At 35.6% G+C, this 23960-nt stretch overlaps 1 protein-coding gene and 1 pseudogene across 1 annotated transcript; one reads left to right on the top strand and one right to left on the bottom strand.

Annotated features, from left to right (window-relative positions):
• LOC137729756 (protein TIFY 5A-like) lies at positions 1 to 1156 on the bottom strand. Its single transcript, XM_068468776.1, has 2 exons — positions 922 to 1156; positions 1 to 527 (listed from the first exon to the last, which is right to left on the bottom strand). The coding sequence occupies exons 1-2, from the start codon at positions 1054 to 1056 to the stop codon at positions 318 to 320; spliced, it is 345 nt and encodes a 114-aa protein (XP_068324877.1). The 5' UTR covers positions 1057 to 1156; the 3' UTR covers positions 1 to 317.
• Positions 1157 to 20444: 19288 nt separating this feature from the next.
• LOC137728503 (pyruvate dehydrogenase E1 component subunit beta-3, chloroplastic-like) lies at positions 20445 to 22954 on the top strand (annotated as a pseudogene).
• Positions 22955 to 23960: the final 1006 nt, after the last annotated feature.

Here is a 23960-nt window from a genome sequence, read left to right on the forward strand (position 1 = left end):
TATTATTCATTAATGATAGAACATATAAGAAATAAGCATAGTCAGTCTTATCATCTACCTCATCTACAAAAGAACAAAAAATAAAAAATACATAAAAAATAAAAAAATGAAGTCATGTCGTAATCCGATATCAAAAGAACACTATGTGACAACTAAGATCCAACATCAACCACACAATATTGTACATATGATGTCTCCCACACGATCACTTGAAACGCTTAGAATTAACTAATTTACAAAAAGCTCTCTTCGATAAATCGATCTCCCTCTAACTGAAAAATACCAATCATAAATAATAAATTCAAGTGCCTTAATTCCTAGTGATGGTACGGAGATGTTGCTTGAGTCCGATGCTTTCTCTTCTGCAAAAACCTTTGGAGTGATCTCTTCATAGACATACCGGCAACGGGGCTACACAGCGGAGACATCACAGTTGGTGAAGGTGGTTCTGATGATCCACTTGGAGTAAATGGACTCTTCACCCTTTCTTCCATTTCTTTGTTTGCAAGAAAAATGATGGATCTGGCCTGCAAAATCCCAGCAAATCAATTTATTAATTTATTAGTGGATAATTATTCCATTAATATGATTCATAGTTATTGGGGTTGGCAGATCATCTTAAACATTAAAAGAAGGAGAACGTGAGACAATTCGAATGTTAAATATATTTGGAAATGGAGAGTCAACACTGGCATGAGCCATAGCACAGCCAAAGCTCATTACAGCATTTTTATCTCCGAATTCTAACCTACTTTGCTCTATCTATATTTTATTAACGATATACTCCTAGATTTTCATGAACAACAGTTGTTGAATAACATTGAAACTTAACCGAAGAAATCTAAATGCACGAAACTAGATCGTCTCGCGTTTTTAGGTTACAAATTGAGAAACAAAGAATTAAACAAACTCATGACATACCTGAAGCTCTGTAACATCACCAACGCACGCTACTCCGTTGTAAAATATGGTCATCTGCTGCTGCTGTTCTTGTTGCTGGGTTTCATTAGCACCTGGAAAGCATAACTGAAGCTCCAAATTGCAGTTCCTCCTCATGTTGATTTAGGGTTTAGATTCAAAATTACCAAAAAACCAAGATTCTGAAGAAGGATGAAGATCAAGATTTAAGAGAATTGAAGATGAATTGTGAGTTATGGAAAAGGTTTATGAAATATATGGCTTTATATATACAATAAAAAAAGGCATATAAAAAGGGGCCTACAAAACTACTTCACTAAACACGTAACAAATATTAAGACCAATATAATATGCGTATTTTAAACGTGCTTTGATAAGTTTAACGTGCCTTTTCCTTTTATTTATTTATTTTCCGTGTGCGGTTTTTGGTTTTGGTTTTTGGTTTTCTGAAATTTACAGCGCTTTCTTATTCACGCACGTGCTCGGAGTCGGCACCACCTTTCTCCATCAGGAGCAACAACTTGCCACTCTTTTTTTAATTTGTATTATTTTAAACATTTTGTGCAAAATTGCAAAGAAGATGGGGCCAATGTAAAGAAAATAAAAGCTGTAATTCATTCCGAAGTAGGATTGGCGATTGGGAATTTGAATTTGGTTTTCTGTGTATAAAACAGGGGTAGATGAATTGAACATGCATGGTGCTATGGTTATCCACCTATTTTGGGGGTCGAGAAGACTCATATAGACATTTCAGCCTCTCATTACCACAAATCTGGTTTCAAACCTAAGATCTTCAGTTTTTAGTTTGAAGGAGACATCACAATCTGCCCTTTACCAGCTTTAATAAATTGGGTTTAATTTTCCAGTTGTTTCTTTAATTCTTTGTAACCTAGCTAATAACTTATGACCTCATGCAAGTGACCGTTTACCACAGTAGTGGAAATGTGTTGAGCCCTTGCATGATGATGTAGGTTTAAACTCTGTTAGTAGCTAATGTAACACCTAATCTAACAAAACTTATAATTTGACCAAACAATAATAATAATAATAATTAACGACCTCATACTTTAATACTAGAAAATTCATTAATCAAAACCATAAGCGACAATTAAATATAAAATTACAACTAGACGTCTTAAGATATTTGCCCTTCTTCTTTTTAATTAACAAAATAATTTAAAATTAGACGAGTATCTGTGGGGCTGATAAGCCTCGTATCGTAGGTAAAGCCTTTGCTTCTCAGCATATATATTTCTTTTTTGGAGTCTATTAAAAACATTGCAATTCTTTTCATTGCTGAATTTTAAAGTAAAACTGTTGCTTAATTTGGGACATTTTTGGAAGAATACAATTTTTATTCAACACTAGGGTGTTCGTAATGGACTTGGTTAGTAAGATACGGACCTTCTTTCAACAGTGTGGTAAAAAGACCATTAGACTAATGGCTAGTAGGGCTGGACGTGGTGCAGTACGGTTCGGTTGGACTAATAATACCAATATCGAAATTCTTTATCGGTTCGGTTTCGTGGTTTTAAGTTTTGGTATCGTGCTAATTCTATAACGTTCGGTTGTGGTATGGTTTTAGTATCGAACGGTGTCAAAATTTTAGCCTATTTAAAATCATTTTAAAGCATACATGTGAATTTTCAAACTAAAATACTTTTATAAGTTTTTTCAATCTCCAAAATCATGAACTTAAGTAGCGAAGCTACCAACTGATCTCTCTTTATAAAAAGAGAGAGAAGGAAATCACTAGGCTAACTAGAGGAGATGAGAGGGAGAGCAGCAAAGCAATGACACCTACTAGTTCTAATATGTTTAACTTTTATGAGGGATAATTATGTTGTTGCTATGCACAAAGTTTCAAATGATTAACTCAAAGCTTTGTCTGGCACGGTCCTTTCGGTATTCGGGTTCAAATGTAATATTCCAAATTATCATTATTTTTATACAAATCAAATTATTGTTTTAAAAGTGAACGATAAACCTAAACTCATTTCTAAGAGGACTGGCACGTATAATAGAATAGTGAATATTTATAATGCACGATTAATGCATATACATCATTCCAACAAACAATTAGTAATATATTTATATTATAGGGTTCATAATGTATTGAATTCATTATCTTTTTGTACCTTAATCTATAAATCTTCTTTCTTTTGTAATATTAACCTATAATCTTTTAAGTGACATATGTCATCATGTGATATAATTGACTTGGTAACATGTAACATCATTTGGTGCATTGGATTGCTAGTATAGTTCGAAGTCTATGAAGTAGTTAGTTAGTAGTATGTTTGTATAAATAGCTTATGAGCTATCTATTGTAACTAAGAATCATTCAATCAATATAGAAAAGCAAGTTCATTTTTCTTTATTTTCCTCTTCAATTCTCTCTCTCTTTCTAGTTCTTCATCTTTCTCAATTCTTCAGCATTCTTTGATTTTTCACAATGTAGTTAATATGGTATCATAGTAGGTTATTCCACATGTGAAGCCAACGGTCACAATGTGGTCCATGTCACTCAATATTGTTATTCACTTGTTAGGCTTGAAAATTCGCCACAATTGAGAGGGCGTGTTGGGAGTATGAATCTCACATCGAGGAAAAAAGAGATCTTGCATGTGGTTGTAACTAATTAGGCTACTTCCCATATTGCGAGTTGATTTTATGGTGGAATCTCAACTTTCTTCATTATATCAAAGCATGTTGTCCCACGTGTGAAGTGCAACAACCACATTTGATCTACGTAATTGGATTACTCTCACATTGCCAATTAGTTTTATGGTAGAATCTCAACTTTCTTTATGGTATCATTGGAGGTTATCCCACATGTAAAGTCTAACGACCACACATGATCCATGTCACCCTTTGTCAACTTGTTAGACTTAAAAATTTACCACCCGTGGGCAATGACGAAATCAGAAATTTTTTTTCGAATGGGCTAATATTTTTACTGCATAAGTTAACTTCTATAAGGAGACTAATGAATGATCAAACGAGATGTTATTGTTGTCCAATTAATGAGAAAAACAACTATGAAGCAATTTAAAAAGAAAAAGAATAACGGTATTAAACCAACTTACGAAAAAAAGAAAAAAAAAATATAACATTGAACTCATTTGGATCAAGGAAATTTGTTGTATGATCAATGGCATTGAGCTTTTCAATGTGAATATGGGTGGGCTAGAGGTGGCTAAACTGGAAAAAAAAAATGAAAAATTACATGAGGTAAAATGAATTAGAGCATAAAATTCCCCTAGGTTGGAGCCCAATGTAGCTCTCTACCTAGCTCCGTCATTACCCGTGAGAGAGCATGCTGAGAGTATGAATACCATATTGGAGAAATAAGGAGCCTTAAGTGTGCATAAGAGTAATTTGACTAGTCCGCATTTACCAATTAGTTTTACAATAGCACCTTAACTTTCTTCAATATGTAATAGAATTGTATATCCCTTGACCATAACAATGACTGGTGGCCACGCTTGACATAAGGTGGTGGTGTCTCCAAATCTCTTATATGCAAAATCAAGCTCGTGATTCTAAATAGCGGCACGTTTTTCCTTTCTTTTTATTTATTTATTTATTTATTAACAAACGATATTATCTACACTAAAAGAAAAGAATGGGTTTAGCCTCACAATGAGTTATTAATGATTTGGTTCAAATTCGCCTTAGGCGAGAATCGAACCTTAGACTTCTCACTTACGAGAGAAGAGAAATATCACTGTACCGTAATTTAAGTGGCTCCTTTTCTTGAATACTATATTTTTTATTTGTTAGTTTTAATGATTTTTTTTTTTTTTGAGATTTTCTAATATGCTATAGTGCAGCTATACACCGTTGGTTTTATCGTTAGATTTTTTTTATTAATTAACAATTCAATTATTAAAATTTAATAATTAAAATCTTATCATATAAAATACATAAGAGTTTATTAAAATAAAACTAATGAAAAAGGATTTGAAAACTTTGAGTTTTAACGATAATAACAAAATAAAAGGTAAAGTAAATAGTAACATGATTGACTTTTTAATGTAAAAATGTGATTTTTCGTTAAAATAAATAATACCTGAAATTTTTTTTGTTAAATTTCCATATTTTTTTTTTTAATCAATTGTAACTGCAAGATGCCAAAAAGTTAATATAAGTCAAAAGATAAAAAAATAAAAAAAATAAAAAATTTATACTCGTAATTATATTGTTGTGGAAGTAGTTGTTGTGGGAAAAGGATCCTCACCGAATCTTTTTTCTAGGGATTCGGAGGATCTCGTGATCATATCCATTCATCGTACAATTAGTTTTTGTTATATACTATTTATATTTAATTTGAAATGATTTCTGACCGTATTATTTACGATAAACGAACATGATCATGGGATCCCTTGGATCCCCAGGAACAAGAGGATCTGTCTATTGTTGTGTTTAATGAAATGTCATGAACATTGGAAAAGGGAGGATCCTTTTCCTAGGGATCATGTGATATGGATCGTCCATCGTATATCGTGCGGTTAGAAATCATTTTAAATTTTAAAATTAAATATAAATAGTACCTAATGAAAATTAACAGCACGATGTACAATGGACGGTTCAGATCATGAAATCTCTAGAGTCCCTAAGAGAAGGATTCCACGAGAATCCTTTTCCGTGAACATTATCCACTTCTGGTCCAGCAATCGAAAAAGCAGTACTACTACTGCTGTAACCGATATTTGTAACAAATTTTGACACAAGCCAAAAGAATTTGACAACTAAAATGAGGAACATATATATCATGTGTTTCGCATTATGTATGCCACCACCCCGACATCATTATCAATAATTCAACATTGTAACATTGCAGCGGAAATTTCATTTTTCTCGAAAGTACGATTTGACATTACATTCTCACAAGAGTCATCATATTGTGAAGGATGGTTTTGCTTTGGTGATCTCTTGTATTTATAATTCGCGTAGCCTTAATTATTCTTTCTATGATCTTGTTTTGAAGTACAGAAATTTGATTATAGAGAATTAGAATTATAATTTGTAGTATGTTCGTAGAGAACGTAATTTTGCAGTTGACGGTTTAACCAAATTGGGTTTAATAATGAGATGAATTTTCAAGAGCTTGCGAAATCTCCTTCCTGTATAGTTCAAGCTCTTTCAAATGATAGCTATGGAATTACTAGAACTAGACTAGTTCCTTAGTGTTTCTTTTTTCTTCTTCTTTCATGTTCCCAGAAGAAAAGAATCACCACATTAAAAATTGGAAGACAATTTCCAGAAAAAGAAAATTTGCATCTCTAAGCATCAGTTTTGGTAAACCAAGTTATTGTGAAAGGTTTTTAGCATGGAGGGAGCAAATAATGGCCCACTTGGGATAGATGCTCTCACTTAAGTAATTTATTGTCAAGGTGCAGATTACAGATATATATATATATATATATATATATATATATGCACTTGTAATATTTGAAGAAAGTATAAGTATCAAATATATTAAATATTACGTAAGCAAAAGTGCACTTGTTCCACATTCAAACAGAAAACTCTTATGTATTATTTTTTTTTTCTTCACTTAGCCTCTTTCCATTGCTACACTGAAATTTTTGTAAATTGAAATTGTGATATAGCATCATTTGAAATCATCTCCATTGTCATACTGGGTATAAGTCATACCATAATAAGACTTTGTTAGTTGTTTTTCCGGTTGCTTCTATTAGAAGAAATTTCTAGCTAGCAGTGTCCCTGATTTTTAGCTAGCAACATCTATGTGTGTGTATAGCCTGAGAAAAATATAATTTCAACTTCTTATTTTCATGCACGCGATCAAACACCTCAATGAATCAGGTTGTGCTGAGCCGAAGACGGCACTACACATTTCTGCATGAAAAGGTGTGGAAAATATTCATTCAACAATTTTGCATGAATTAAATGGTAGAGAAGATAATATTTTGCGGGCTTCAATTTGCGTGGTTATACATGGTCTGCACTTTTGAAAAACTTTAACCTATGCAGGGACCGTTCAAGATCTTAAAATGGTATAGGTTAAAGCTTACCTTAGATGTTAAAATGGTGGTGTTAGTTCTCTTTTATCCTTTCACTTAAAATAAAAAGGCACTAGAAAAAAGAAAGGCATAGACGGTACTTCACAACAAAAACTATTTCTAGAATAGTTAATAGGCACGGTTTAATACGATAACTAAACTTTTGAGGGATCATTCTTTAAGGTTCCACAAAAGATTTTGGGCTAACACCTCGAGATTATGTGTTGAGGAAGGAGGAAATAGCTGAATAAGTTACATCGATGAAGGTTGTGTGAAGGAAGAAGAAGAAGAATAGTCTAAGTATTATTGGTATAGTGTAACAACTCTTGGTATAGTCTAGCTCTTTTCTAAAATGTTATTCAAATATTGCCACGGTAATATGGTTTTTGGAATTGCACGGTCGTAAAAAGGAACAGTAACCTCAGTTGCTTTCATACTTTTATTTACAAAATATTCGTTTTCGCATTATCCAAAAAATGGCAAAGCTTTAGTTATAATTTGGGTTGGCGAGGGTGCAGGTTTTCTAGAAATTCAGTTGTCGAGAGATTTTTCAATATGACAGGCATACTAGGTGGTACATCACGTGTTATTATATAAATTGTAGGATATATGTGTTAAAAAATTAATAACTTAAAAAATAAAAAATTTTATCACTTACATAAAAACACAAAATATACCACCTATTTTTCCATCACAATAAAAAATTTCTCCCAACCATGGCGGTTCACGTTTTTGTCCACCTAAGAAAAATGCAAATTCAACTTGTTATTTTCATACACGTGATCAATGCCTCGACGAAACACCGAAAATTGTGGGTTGGGTTCTGTAGACAGAATTTGTGCCAGCCTATAATCTTTCAAAACGTGGCCACTAACGATAACACCCTTTAACTTCATCTTCAATTAAACTAGTGAAAATAAAAAACCTAAAAATAATTAATAAACATAATGCCAAGTGACCCTTTACTACAGTAGTAGTGAGTAGTTTTGCTTTTGCATCACACCTTGAGTTTGAATCCGTTGGCTCTCTAATTAACATCTAATTTAACAAATTTATCGTTTAATAAAAAAAATGCTAAATAAAGAGTCCAAACTCATGACAGCATCATATTCGTCTTTACAGGTCATCGGCGTGACATCATTGTATTTGTCATTACACATCAAGTTGTTACAAATCGGATTTCCCATGAAATGTTTTTTTTTTTTAAATTTATTAATTTTATTTAACATTCTTCATACTTGAAACAGTGGCAGAGCCAAGATTTCGGGTTAGGAAGGGCCTCTCACAAATATTAAAACAAAAATTAAATTGATAGTAGTTACAAAACTGTTAACCAAAACATCATAGTATATATATGAAAAGTAACTAAAATTCAAAATAACAGAGCATTGATAATATTACATATTCCCAATAATTAAAATAATTGTCCTCGACAAGTTTTCATATTTTGAAATCGTTGCATAGTGTATATATGCTAATTTTACAAACTAAAACAAATTAGGCAATAGTTAAGAGAAATTTCAAGACATCAATTTAATCATAATTTATAAACAAAAATTTGTAAGAGGAATTGAGAGTAAAATACAAACTTTGGGTTGTTGACCAATTAACTAAACTTTAATGTCTTTTCTTTGATGGAATGATGGAATTCTTTAAACTGCAAAAAAAAAAAAAAAATTATTTGTTAAATTAATTTACAATTGTAGATGACAACATATATGAATTAGCAAATTGCAAAAAAATTGAAAATGACAACTTTAGAGATTCGAAGTTCATACCTTTGAGGATCATGGACATTGAAGACTGATCGAAAAACAATACACATATATCAACCCTAACCTAGATCGATAGACTGCAGTCGGCTAGAAACTTGGAAAATAATAAAATACTAATTTTTAGTATTGGGAAAGGGAATAGAAGTGTTGGAAGGGATCATGATCCTTTCTTAAGCAAATGGTGAGGATCCTCCTGACTAGGCACATCGGGCCGTTCGAATTTTATTCAACGGCTACAAACAGGGAGTCCCTCTGAAAGATATAATAATTGTAGCCGTTGAATAAAATTTGAACTTCCCAATGGGCCTGGTCAAGAGGATTCTCATCATTTTCTTAGGAGAGGATCCTGATCCTGTTGGAAGTTGGAATAGGTAGGCTTTAGGGTTAGACTAGAGTACATAAATATCCTTAAAATATTTAAAGAGGGCCGGATCTTTTGCCTAGGAAATTGGAATTGTTTTTTTCATGGAAAAGTGATAAAAAAAAAAAAAAAAGTAGTACTAATTTTTTTTATAAACAAAAGCAGGGTGGGTCTAGGACTACTGTGATTCTATGGTCCCTCCACCCTGAAGACTCAAATAACGTACTTAAATGTTAGTACAAAATATATTATATTGAATTAATATACATAAATGTTAGTATCGAAATGTATTTATTGAAATGTATATATTGAATTAATGTACCTAAATATGTGTACCTAAATGAATATACTAAAATATATGAAATGAATTAATGTATCTAAATGTTTACAACAAAATATATTATGATGAACGAAATGAAAATTATAAGTATAAATGAAATATAATTAATACATTAAAATTAGGAAGAAAAAGAGAAATAATTAAAACATCAAAATATAATTAATAAATGAGGTGATTAATGTATAAAGGGACTAAAATTAGATTTTGATCTTACTTATGGTTTTAGTTTAAAAGTCATATTTGCCAAGAATTAGAATGAAGTTTCCTATATAAAAAATTACAATTACTTTTTGGTACATCAATTTAATTTAATGGTTCGTTGGATGTGTAGACACATGCGAAAGGATATGATTAAACGAGGATACACAAGCTCAAGTAAGAGTGGCAGTAATTGAAGATAAGATGAGAGAAAATCGGTTAAGATGGTTTGAACACGTGTACTGAAGGCTTACAGATGTTCTGGTTAGAAGATGCAACTATGAGACGAAAGCTCAAAACAAAAAAGGTAGAGGAAGATCTAGGAAGACTTTGAACGATTATAAGAAAATATATGGAGTACTTCAAGCTAACGGAAAACTTGGCGCAAAACAGAGCGCAATAGAGTTCTATAATTCATATAGTTGGACCCCTTAATGGTATAAAGTTTTGTTGCTGTTTAATTTAATGGAATGAATGACCTATTGCTTAATCTTTAATTAGGAATCTTGGAAAAGCTCGTTAATTTGTTTGTATAGAAGATTAGAACGAGGAGAACGTGTATGGAACTGTTTATAGTCACATTATTCCATTATGCTCTTCAACTTTAATCTAACATGCTTTTTGAGCGTGATTATTGTGGGATCAAGACGTTTGGCCAAATGCCCCAAAAATACTGATGCGTGGTTATCGACTTCATCTTATCTCCGAGAGAGACGTAATAATAGCAGGACTAATAATATTATCATGAATCAACCGTATATTATTCACATGATAAACATTAAATACGTAATAATTTATTAGTATTTAGTGATTGACAAAAGAGAATATTAATAACGACAGATTAATAAAGTAGTGCTTATGTTAATTGTAATTTTTCTTTGACTTTCATATCTTTTTTATTTTTTATTTTTTTACATGAACTTTGTACAGAAGAAATGTCACATCCCGGTCTCGGCTCCGCCGTAGCATGATATTGTCCGCTTTGAGCCCCGGTCATGCCCTCACGGTTTTATTTCTGGGAACTCACACGAGAACTTCTCAGTGGGTCACCCATCCTGGGAATGCTCTTACCTGAACTCGCTTAATTTTGGAGTTCCGATGGAACCCGAAGCCAATGAGTTCTCAAAAGGTCTCATGATATATGGAGGTGGGCATGTATATAAAAGGCACATCACCCCTTCTATGTTGGTCGATGTGGGATGTTACAAGAAATAGGCAACATTAACTCTTCGTCAATAATTGTGTGTTAGGCACCAACCCTCCACCGAAGGAGAAAGGATCGTTGCACTTAGAAACCCTGCGCTCATCACTTCTCTATTAGATTTTATTAATAATACGAAGAAAAAAAGAAAAGTAGAACAAGCGGAATGACTAGGATAATATTTGCTGAAAACAATTGACGAACACGATATATTTTGGTTCATGAATTTTTCAACTTCAGTCACTTAAAAATTATTTGACTTTGATATCTTCATTAGAGCAGATCCACCCCACAGAAAATTGCCCAGCACCCAGTCTACACCCTCCAGCCCGTGAAACAGCCCGGCACCCAGCCCACGCCAGGCAGCAGCCCAGCCCAAAATGGACAGACCCAGAGGCCGGTCTGTTTGTTGGCGCGTGCACAACACGCGGGGGAGATGGCGAGTAGCCGACAGCTACTGCAGGCAGTGGGGCCCGCGGTGCAGGGCAAGTGGCTGTGTTTGTCAAAGGGCTACGTGGCCCTCCTCAGAGCCGTTGGATTTCCAACGGCTATTTTTTGTAGACCGTTGGATTTCCAACGGTAAAAAAAATTTAAATTTAAGTTTTAAATTGGACCGTCCGATCACAAATCAACGGTCCACGTTTATTTGACCAAAAATTAAAAAAAAAAAAAAGGCCCAACGGTCAGAAATTTGACCGTTGGCCACGTGGCAGCGTGTTGGCTGTTGGATTTGATTATTTTTCAAATCCAACGGTCCAGATTAATTACAACATTAAAATTTATTAAAAATTAATTAAAAAATGTCAAAATTTTTTTTAAAAATACAGAAAAATTTTAAAAAATTAATTTTTTTTTTCTATAAATACCTAACCCTCATCTTCCACCTTACACCACATTTCAATATTTTCTACACTTTCTACACTTTCTACATTTGAATATTTTGTACACTTTGAGAGAAAAAAATGACTTCGTGGAAGCTCATTGAAGATCTTAGCGGAAATCTATTCAAAAAATAGTACGTTCAGATAATGACACGTGGCGTGACGAGATTGGTTAAAAATCTTATCGACATCTTGCCTAAATTATTGTAAACAGGAAGTGACACGTGGGTTGTCGGGATTGGTTGAAAATCTTAGCGGAAATCTATTCAAAAAATAGTACGTTCGGATAATGACACGTGGCGTGACGAGATTGGTTAAAAATCCTATCCGAAATTAAAACTATTTTTTTTTATTTTATAAAAAAATTATTTAATATTTTAAATGGACTGGGTGCCAGCGCATTTTGTAGGGGTGGAGATCGTTTGTGCCAGCGCATTTTTTAGACTGGGTGCCAGCACATTTTTTTAGGGGTGGAGATGCTTTGGCCTATTACTGTTCATTGGGTCTATTACTGTTCAATTAAGTGGATAAATACGCTGGGTGCTGGCGCAAAGTGGATAGGGGTGGAGTTGCTCTTAGCGAGCTAAGTCTCTAGTTCTTATTTTACTTCTATTATTTCTTCATTTATGTGTTAAGTAAGTCTCTAGTTTTTAAGTGCTAATTAGCACCTTGCACGAAGAAAATAATTTATTAGTAAAAAGCATCTCACCTTAAAAAGCAGAGGCTCCGAATACAATACTTTTTTCCATTAACAATTGATAGACAATTCAAGCACAGAAAAAACCGATAGATATATATTGAGCTGTATTATTCACATATTATATTTTATTTTTTACACACCTCTTGATAATTTTTGTCATTTGATATTCTTCAATTCATCCGATCCGACAATCGAAAATAAAAAAAGTGTGTGAGAAGTAAAATGGAGTGTATGGATATCACATCTCTATATATTTTTTTAAGTTTCCTTAAATAATTATAAGTGCAAACAATGATCATTTTAAGCCAAACTACAAGCTTAATAAAGCAAATAAAAACATGTTTTGAGTGATAACATTTAAATACGTAAAGGGTTTTACTTTTTACCCAAAACAACCAATATTCTTGGCTTTTACTTTTGGATGCACCAACATTCTTGTGGGGACTCTTAAACTAAATATTAAACATAAATGAACATTATAAATAAATAAATATTAAACATAAATGAACATTATAAATAAAAGATGAAGGGTGGGATCATCGTGGCGCTATGAAATTCTTAATTCACGTGTTATTATATAGGCAAATGTGTAAATTTAGGGTTTGTTTGAAAGTGTTTTAAAACGATTGAAAACGATTTTGATGAAAATGTTTTTGTAATCCTTAGTAAAAAGTTACGAAAGTGAATTTTAGAAAAACATTTGAAGTACTTCATGAACGAAGCACATAATTTATGCTTTTTTCATGAAGTACTTCGAATGCTTTTGGAACCTAAAAATATTTTCTCTTAATACATTTTCAATCATTTTAAAAGCACTTTCAAAAGAGTTCTTATATTTTATAAAATATTAATGAATAGATACATGTGTTATAATATTAATAAACTTGTAGCACAATATAGCCGTGTGGTAGTGTTTGGACTCAAATTTACACCATCGGTCCGTGCAATCAAGGCCATTTATTGAGCATAGCTCTCAACCGTCAGATGGAAAAGTGAAGATAATTTTGTTATTATTAAAGGATAATTTTATGGTTTTTATCATCATCATTATTATCTTTTAATGGGTTTCGTCTTGATATTTTCTTACTCAACAAGATAAATGGGATGCAAACAATATCTCCAACTTCGAGACTCCTGTGGCAAAGTATTTAATCAGATGGTTTTGAAGTAGTAAGAACATCCCCAGTGATGGGCTCTATATGGGCTTGAAAAGTGGTGGATATAGCCCATTTTAGAGCTCTGAGGAATCTTTCGGGCTTTATAAAAAAATCTCTCTCAATGTGGGCTCTATATGGGGTTATATATATTTATTCATGTTGTAATTTGATTAAGCGATGATTTTTTTTTTTTTTTTTGGTGTTAGCTTTTCTTAAGTTGATTTTTGGACATGCTATCTTAAATTTTTTTTGTGAACCCTTCAAGCTAAAAAATTCAAATTGTGACAAAGTTATATTTCATCACTTATGAATCGTTCGTTGGATTAGATTCCCTTATCTCAATCTCATCCGTTGAAAGAAACAAACCTCCACTTCGCCCTTTGAAATAATTTGATTTTCACGTATAACACAACAATTTATCTAGCACCAATTGATAAATTAGTATCATACAATTTTGAAAAAAATTATTTGAAAATTTTAGTCGTCAATGCCTGTCACATCCCGGCCTGGGACGGATCACTTCCCGGGCCCGCTCCACCACCATAGCACGATATTTTCCTCTTTGGGCCCCGACCACACCCTCATGATTTTGTTTTTGGGAACTCACACGAGAACCTCCCGATGGGGCACCCATCCTGGGAATGCTCTCGCGCGCTACTCGCTTAACTTCGAGTTCCAATGGAACCCGAAGCCAGTGAGCTCCCAAAAGGCCTCGTGCTAGGTAGATATGAGAATATACATATAAGGATCACTCCCCTGGGCGATGTGGGATGTCACAATGCCCATGAACGTAAAATCAATTTGAAATTTTAATTCTTATGGAATTTAAAACAATCATTAATTAGCCAAATTGCAAGAAAAATAAGTAAGGAAAAAGAATTTAAAAAATAATAAAAGAAAAGTATAAGTGTAATTGCAAGTGGAGGGAGAGTGATAAAATTTTGCTCACATGAGTTGCTACTTTTTTTGTGGGATCCACTGTTTTTTGGGGCTAGATGTAACCCGATTTTATGTTACCCAAGAAAGGAAGTTGCTAACCCCAGTGATGGATCTAACCCCATTTTCTGGCTCATTGGGGATGAGATTTCTTTCTTAGGCTAGAAATATGGTAGTCACATGGAGGATAAAGCTCCCATTGGGGATGATGAAGAGTGTCGTCTGAAGGGAATATTATATTCGTTTACTTTTCTATCTGGTTAAACAACAATTTTCATCTGTCAAATAAGAGAACAAGGGGATATGGATGGGATTGAATAGGTGTTTGACTAATGTCGTGCAAGAGTTGGATTACAGTGACATATTGCAATTCACATTGCATGTGTGGTTGCACCTGAACAGATGTCATGGAAAAAGAAAGCTTTATAGTTGCATTGGGAGTCTTAATGGGATAAAGCAAGGCATTGATGGGAGTTCTAATTATGATGTGATAAGCCTAGAAGCCTAGATAGGTTTTTGCTTTGTTTGAAAAGCAGGATAGGCTTCTAACACCGATCAACTTTTGTTCTGTGAGTTTGATTTACAACTGGACTTTACAATATGAATACTGTAAATATAAGATGTGCTGTAACATAAAATCTCTTTTTAATTCAACACACAAACTGCGTAAACTCTCGTTCTACGCGAAACCTCTAAACAAGCTTAAGATTTTTATTTTATTTTCTCACCGACACATCTTCAGTTTGGATAAACAGCACTGTGAAGGCAACCGGTGACATCTTCAGTTTGGATAAACAACACTGTTGATGTAGAATCAGCCGACTGCGGAGAACCTTTAGTTTGGATAAACAGCACTGCGTCGAGGCCGACTGGTTATCTATCCAAGTCTCGGTCAAGAAGGATTTTCAAGTCCTTATTGGCAGAGGTCATTTCATTAGCTTTGTCGGTGAAGTAAGGTATTACAGGTTACTATATTCGGCACATTAAAAGCTGAATTTGATATTGAACTTCGCAAAACTAGCAGCCTTGTCTTCAGGCTCTAGAACCCAAAGGCCGAGATGTGTTCCTTCCTCGGCCGTAATTGCAAGATTAAGAAGTCAGCAGTGCGCTCAACGCAATATCAACACGTTTTACTCCCCGGCTGAGCTCGGCCGACGAGTTGGCACGCCCCACACACAACCAAATGACGTAATTAGCTTATTAATTACTCGACCTATGTGCCATGTAAGCTTGATAGTTTTTAGGGTCAACATGTAGATATATTAATTTTTTTTTATTTAATTGGTGAATACTATTTGGCTCCTTTGCACAAGGTATTCCTTGTTACATGTCAACCATAGTCTCGCAATTTCAACAAAAAAAAAAAAAAAAAAAGAAGCAAACTCGATAAAAATACAAAATGTTAAACTCTTAAGTTTATGTACACATATTAAACTGTAATTTGTATAGAAAGACAAATGACTCCGTCCATACAAGCAACCAAACATTTTCCCCACGAGAATAAACTCGTTTCCTCAAATATTTCTTTCACTTGTTTGCTGCTTTGAAAAATTAAGACCCTTGGTTTCCAAGGCATTTTAGGCTGCCCATCAAAAAATATGAAACTACAGACTGATTAAGAGTCATAGTACATGGCATATGAAGTGTGAGTATGAGGCAGCTCATGTTCAGGAGCGAGCCGAACTTATGTGGATGCGTAGGCAGATACAGAAGCACCAAACTTCTTTGCCACACTTTGGGAGTCAAGACCAAGGCCACTTAGCGTCTCTCCATGTACAAAAACGAGCCTCACTTTTCCCGTTAGCTATACATCCTTGACGACTTCCTTTGGGTTGCAGATGCGGTTTATCCAAATCCAACAGCCTGACAGCATTGAAGTTTTTGATCACGTACCAAAACGTCTAATTTCCATTCAATTAATTAATTTGATATAATAAAAATAATATTAAATTTTCCAACAAAATCTTGACTGAGTTCCTAAGTTTTAGCGACCGCATTTAGCAACCGAGCAAGACCAAATAAAGCAGTTAACAAACTATACTTACATGCCAATATATCCACACTGCAACTTTATGATATTTTCTTTTGGCGACCGCATTTAGCAACCGAGCAAGACCAAATAAAGCAGTTTACAAACTATACTTACATGCCAATATATCCACCAGAAAAACAGTGCGTGATCAGACGCCAAAGATGAGGATACTCTTTTGGCTTTTAGGGTAGCTGTGAGATAATTGCCAAGGTTTGGGTGTTGAACTGAGATTGAAACAAATAGATCATCTGCGGGAGCATTTGCTCTGATACTCCAATTCCCCAACATATCCGGCAAATTAATGTCATAAGCGGTTTCTCAAAAGCGAGAAAATCTTCTTGCTTAATAGATTTTGGAAATCTTCTTTCTTACTAGATTTTGGATTAAGTTAATATCTGCATAGTGAACAAAGCCTAAAAACAATAAAAAAAAAAATGCATGACTTATCAGTAAAACTCAGTTAAAATGGTTGATCACAACAGTTGACAATTCAATTGACCAGAGTTTTCAGAAACACTTTCTTCCGATTGATGAGAATGGAAAGAGTGAAATTCCTACACATTGCCCTAGTACCAACAAGATAACATCTATCAGAAGCCAGGAATTACAACCCCGTTTGTGAGGAATTCCAAAAACCGTTCCCAGCTTCCTTTATATCCAGCTTCAAAATGCACAACGCGCTTTTTGCGCATTTTCCCTCTCCAGTCAGAACATGGAAAGATCCTATTTCAATGCACCCTTCATCCATTGTGTATCTAATCTTCCGAATCAGTACACTGCCATTTCAATAATTCAACGCTACTACTAACGAATGACATAACATTATAACAAGAGCCATGGATAAATTCATCCATTTCAAAACAGAATCAGTTCAAAAATACCAAGAAGTGTCAAACACCAGTAAGGCACATCAAATTACTACAAAAAAACAGTAACATACCATGAAAGGGCTGACATGTAATGGTTTTGCCACTAAGTCAGAATTCGGGTTGAACACAAATGTCACTCTTTCTCCTCATGGTGTGTTGTTGCCTAAATTCAGATACACATCATCATTCAACAGGATCAGCATCGAATAAATAAATCTACACGCATATCGAACTGTGATTCACAGGTAAGTCTTCAATATCTAATTAAACATAATCGAGCGGCAAAGTAAAAAAGCAAACCTCAGCAATGCACTTTTTCAAAAGCCGGTCACCAACATCATAGCAGTAGTACAAGCTCAGTGGGTTCTGTTCATATCCCACACTTCGCGGAATTGTTAAAGGAGGAGGATTCTCTTCCCTCATAATCTCTTTCCCGTTCTCTCTCCTTCTATTTGAACAGTTACGATTTAGTCACATCAACATATTATATTGATTTTTTTTATAAAAACAATAAGACAAAAAACAAAATGTGAGAAGAGGGGACAAAATCCTCCTTTATTGTCTAAAGCAAACTAATTGTTCACCACACACCAAATTAATCAACACACACATTAATTTCTAACAGTTTAATTAACCAAAACCCAATGATAGTTAAGCTAATAATTACGTTCAGCCGTCAGTGCCTGCAATGCAGCAAAGTTCCTCGGCGGATAGGTGGTTGGGGAGAGGCTGCGGGGTGTGGTCTAGGTCAATGAGCGAGTAGCAGATGACATAGCGAAAAGCGTGGTGAACGGGACGGAGGCTGTAACATCCCACATTGTCCAGAAGAATGGATCCTGTAAGCCTTATATGTATATTCTCATCCCTACCTAGCACAAAGCCTTTTGGGAGCTCATTGGCTTCGGGTTCCATCGGAACTCTGAAGTTAAGTGAGTAGTGCGCCATAGCACGATATTGTCCGCTTTGGGCCTCGACCACGCCCTCACGGTTTTGTTTCTGGGAACTCACACGAGAACTTCCCAGTGGGTCACCCATCATGGGATTGCTCTCGCGCGCAACTCGCTTAACTTCAGAGTTCCGAAGGAACCCGAAGCTAGTAAGCTTCCAAAAGGCCTCGTGCTAGGTAGGGATGAGAATATACATATAAGGCTTACAGGATCCACTCTCTTGGGCGATGTGGGATGTTACAATCCACCCTCCTTAGGGGCCCGACGTCCTCGTCGACACAAATCCGACCAGGGATTGGTTCATATACCAAATTGTCACATCCCGACCCGAGATGTGGTGAGGGCCTGGGTCGAGTTGTGACAGAGGCGCTCGTGCCAGACAGTACTTTCGTACAGGAAGGTGGAAGAGGAAGAGGAAGAGGCGGCGCGTGAAGAGAAGCGCCAAATGAGGTTGTGGAAAAGGAGGAGGAGGGAGAGAGTAGAGAGATTTTTCAGTGTGACTGGCACACGAGATGGTCCACCACGTAGCACTATACAAATGGTGAGATTTGTGTGTTAAACAAATTAATAACTTAAAAAATAAAATTTCCCACCACTTACATAAAAACACGTGATGTACTATCCGTATTCCCGTCACAATGAAATTTTTCTCGAGAGAGAGGGAAGTGAGCAAGGTGGAGAGGTTTGAGCATAACAGATAGAATAGCTCTATTGTTCACGTGCCCTTTTTCTCTGTTTTTTGTTTTATTTCAATTTTAGGGGATTGGTTGGTCTGAAAAAAAAATATATTTATTTTTTAATTTTTTTTTTAGAAGAAAATGACGAGACATATTACGACCGTATAAACCCTCTAAACCCCAAAAAGGACGAGGGTAAGTGGTGGGCCAAGTATTGCCAGCTCAAAACTCAAGCATCTCAAGTATGACATTGAGCTAGCAAGCAAGGTTGACGTTAACATGATGTTAGTTATGTTCTCATATTTTTCTTTTTCTTTTTGTATTTGACATGTGTATTGCATGCGAAAATGAGAGTGGGAGCCAAGAAACTTCAGGGTAGTAAACTAAGCTTAACTTTTTTTTTTTTTTTTTTTTTTTTTTTTTTGTGTTTGACACGTGAGGTACCAAACAGAGACAAAAAAAAATTTGATGTATCAAATGTTGAAAACCAAGAAATTTCATAACAGTAAGCTGAGATTAACCCTTTTTTTTTTTTTTTTCTTATTGTGTTTGAAAAGTGTATTGCAGGCGCAAATGAGAGTAGGAGCCGACAAGAGTTGCAGCAATCGGCCCTGCTACAGCATCTGCAATAGAGCATTTCAACAACTCTCCGACGTGACGAATTCTCAACTATGGATTTCCAACGACCTAATAATCACATATTAAAGTGAATTGAATTGGGGGTGACTAGTTATACTTTACTCATTGAATTTTCGGTTTAGTGAACCTTGTAAATTTCTACGTGTTATTAATGGCCCTAGACTTCCGCTGATTTCATCATGGTCAATGTACATTAATAAATACTTAGAGTTATGATTATTGAGAAATGAGAAAAAAATCAAGAACTGAAATTGAGAATATGAAAACAAATTACAAAGCTTACATATCTCTAGAAAATTCAACGGTTTTATTAGTCAATAGTTTTTTTCAAAATGAGACTCTCCATGATTCTCTGTCAACTTACAATTTATCGTTAATTCTTTCTCGTGTCAACATTAATTTCATGAAATAATTCTAAATAGCTAAATAAAACCAAATAAACTTGAGTCGTTCAAATCGAAAAGCCCACTACCGAAACGGAGGCGGGCCGGCCCATTTATAACCAAATAAACTTTTGAGCCGGCCGATTCCATCAAGCAACGTATCGCGTGAGCAGCACGTGACATGAACGAGCTATTTGTTCGGTTGCTTAACCAACAGGCAACCGTGAAACGCAAGAGTCTCTCACAGTTAAATCGCCACACCCATTTCTCAATCCCTCCTTCATATAAGCTTCCTCTCTCGCTCCCATTGCACTTCACTGGCTCCAATTTCCCCAATCGAATTGGGATTTCTCGGAATTCAATGTTGAATTTCGAGAACCAAATTGAGAAATTTCCCGATGGCCACCGTCTCTCAGTGCTTCGGAGCCGCCGCTGCTCTGTCGGTCTCCTCCTCCAATTCCGGGAAGCTCCACCTACGTTCTCGCAGATCCCTCCCGGGTCCGGTACCCCTCTTTTTTGCCCTTCCAACTCCGGCGCCGTTATCTTTTTAAAATTTTGCCAATTTTTGTTTTTCTTTTTATGTGATTCAGGGAGGAAGGCGAGCTTGTTTGTTGTCAGGTCTGATGCCGGGGTCAGCTCGGGTTCGTATTCGAGAGCTCGCCGGGCTGATCAGCTGATTACCAATGCTGTTGCAGTTAATTAATCATCTTCTTTTCCCTTATAGCTTTTGGATGCAATTCAATGTCAAGTGAAATTAATTTGGTGTGGATATGTAGACCGCTACGAGTATAGCTTACACCTTGGCTGACTGCTAATTCTAATGCAGTTTCTGGAATTTTTTTAGTGAAATTGACGATTTTTTTTTTATTAAGTTTGTTTTCCGTACGTGCTCCTTCAAATTTTCTAGAGAATAATTGAAGCGATTGTGAAAACAGTGTGTAAAGCAAGATGAGAATTGCATCTCTATCGTGTGTAGGCAAGGAATTTTGAAATTTTCTTTCGAAACTTGACGTGCATCCTGTGAACTCGAGTTGCTTGATGTGCAAGGAAGCGTTTTTTAAATTTGGAGACTGTCTAATAGTGACTTTTAAATTAGATAAATGGAATGTTACAAGTCGTACTGGATGTTGCCTTTTACGTTAACTTATCTTTTGAAATCATCAAATGTATTAATTTTACTTTCTCTTCCACCCTCTCTACTGCATGTGGTCTTATGCATTACCCCGGTGCATCTTATGAAACCGCAATTGTAGTTTCATTGTATTGATTTGTTGGTTATTTGGTTCATCTGTTACTCGTTGAGGAGGGAATTAACAACATAAACACATTCTTTCCCTTAGGCATGAACTTCTGCTTTTTGAAGCGTTGCGAGAAGGATTGGAAGAAGAAATGGCTAGGGATCCCACTGTTTGTGTAATGGGTGAAGATGTCGGCCACTATGGAGGATTGTACAAGGTGACCAAGGGCCTGGCTGATAAGTATGGGGATCTCAGGGTTCCTGATACTCCTATTGTGGATGCAAATTTCTTCATCCTTGATCTTGGACAAAATTGCACCTACAAAACAAATAACATCTTAGGTCAAAGCCAAAAGCCTCACGCGCCCACGATGAATGGGGTGGGGAACTTTGGCCGAAGAACCTCCAATGCCAAAGTTAGAATTTTGAGGGAAAAGTGTTTGGAAAATTTAGAGAATTTAGCAAGAGAATTGTAATTGAGTTTTGGAGATAATGTGGGGTTTTATATAGGGGTGTGGCCGGCCCCCTTGGGAGAGGATGAACCCGCCACATGGATGAATTTGTGGGTCAGGTTCATGATTTATGTTTAATTAGCTAACTAATTGAATAATTAATCAATTAATTGGCTAATTAATATAATAAAAAAGGAATGATATAGGAGTTACCTTGTGGAGAAGATATGATGAGGGACGGATGAAATAGGTTATAAATAAATACCTATTTGGGCATTTTTGACTTGATTGAGGGATGATTGTCCACTACTCGAGCGCAGGAATTCCGATGTGCCTCGAGGGTAGTTTTGTCATTTTCACCTAAAAATTCACGTGTCGCCTCTTGATTATTTTTGGCTCCACACCTATTGTTGAGAACGCCCTTACGGGTTTGGGTGTTGGAGCTGCCATGACTGGTCTCAGACCACTTATTGAGGGTATGAACATGGGATTTCTCCTTCTAGCTTTTTAACCATATCTCCAACAACTGTGGCATGCTCCACTACACTTCTGGTGGTCAGTTTAAAATCCCAGTAGTTTATCCGTGGCCCGGGTGGAGTGGGAAGGCAACTTGCGGCTGAGCACTCGCAACGTCTTGAGTCCTATTTTCAATCTATTCCCGGGATCCAAATGGTTGCATGCTCGACCCCTTACAATGCTAAAGGCTTGACGAAAGCTGCCATTCGAAGTGATTCTGTTTGAGCATGTGTTGCTATACAATCTCAAGGATAGAATTCCAGATGAAGAGTATGTGTGCAATCTCGAAGAAGCTGAGATGGTCAGGCCCGGGGACCATGTGTCTATTTTGACATATTCTCGGATGAGATACCATGTAATGCAGGCTGCCAAAACTTTGTTGAACAAGGGTTACGATCCCGAAGTGATTGATATTAGGTCGTTGAAGTCATTTGATCTTCACACCATCGGGAACTCAGTGAAGAAAACACACCGCGTGCTGATTGTGGAGGAGTGCATGCGGACCGGTGGAATTGGTGCTAGTTTGACAGCTGCAATCACTGAGAACATCCATGATTATTTAGATGCCCCTATTATATGCTTGTCTTCGCAGGATGTGCCCACTCCATATGCTGCAACATTGGAGCAAGTGACTGTTGTTCAACCTGCCCAGATTGTGACGGCGGTTGAGCAGCTCTGCCAGTGGGTAATTGCAGCAGCATGAAGTTACCCCTCTTTTTGAGCAGCTTTTCTAGCAAACTCCAGTTAGTTTCAGACTTTGTTAGCAGTTTTGTGTTGTCCGAATTTGAAACTGTTCAAAGTGGTACAAGCTTGGTTTTTTATTAATCATAATCGCATGTATAAGATCGCGTTTAACCTGTAGGAAGCTTCGAACTAAGGATTAGCAGTTGAAATTTACCCATGTAAGAGATGGGTCAATTGCTAAATTGAGTGTGGGGTTCCAATCTTTTATTTATTTATTTATTTTTTTGACAAGCGATATTATTAGATTAAATTATTAAATGTTAAGGTGAGGAGGATTAGTGGGAATCAAACTCGCATCAAAATGCAACTCTGGTGAGTGTTTCATTGCTCCTCTGAAATTATGAACATTCTACCCCAAACATTTTCACTACACAAGCAAATTCAAGTAGTTTAGTTTCAGTACCGGACATTAATGTTGTAGTTAGATGATTTGAGAAAAAATGAAGGAAAAATTACATGAACATTTTCACCCTTGTTTCCTCATGGTATGTTCTGTTGGGGTCATTTTGGATTTGTTTGGAATTGCTTCTATGGAAAACATTTTCATCATTAGCCCTGCTATTATAAGTATGTTCAAAATTTTACCAAAATTTCAAACACTTGAAAGTGTTTCCTGAAAAAGTAACATTCAGAAACTCCTAGAAGCACTTTTTAATTTTTCTACTCAACTAAACATTCTTTCTCCTTGAGGCTACGATTTTGAAGCAACTTGGGACTAGGCCCGACTCCTTGAGTTTTTGAAGAACTTGATGAGCCGTCTAATTATTTGGATGACCGTATGTTAGATGGGCCAAGCAACAGGCCTACTATGGCTTGCTTTGTTCAATTTGACTTGCCCATTAGGCCAGCTGAATCCTCAAGTGATCAAAGAAGAGGTATTTGTCAATTTTTTTTTGCAAAGAGTTGCTTATTTTTCTCATGAACTTTGATTTTATTCAGTTGCTCACTTGTACTTTTATAATTAG

Source organism: Pyrus communis, chromosome 3, assembly GCF_963583255.1.
Source record: "Pyrus communis chromosome 3, drPyrComm1.1, whole genome shotgun sequence".
In the NCBI taxonomy this organism is placed as follows: domain Eukaryota; kingdom Viridiplantae; phylum Streptophyta; class Magnoliopsida; order Rosales; family Rosaceae; genus Pyrus; species Pyrus communis.

What these genes read in the sequence shown, in the direction of transcription:
- LOC137729756 (XM_068468776.1), bottom strand. Translation starts at nt 1,056, where the DNA reads ATGAGGAGGAACTGCAATTTGGAGCTTCAGTTATGCTTTCCAGGTGCT. An exon ending in GTGATGTTACAGAGCTTCAG is followed by an intron (nt 528 to 921) that starts GTATGTCATGAG and finishes GGGATTTTGCAG; the next exon opens with GCCAGATCCATCATTTTTCT.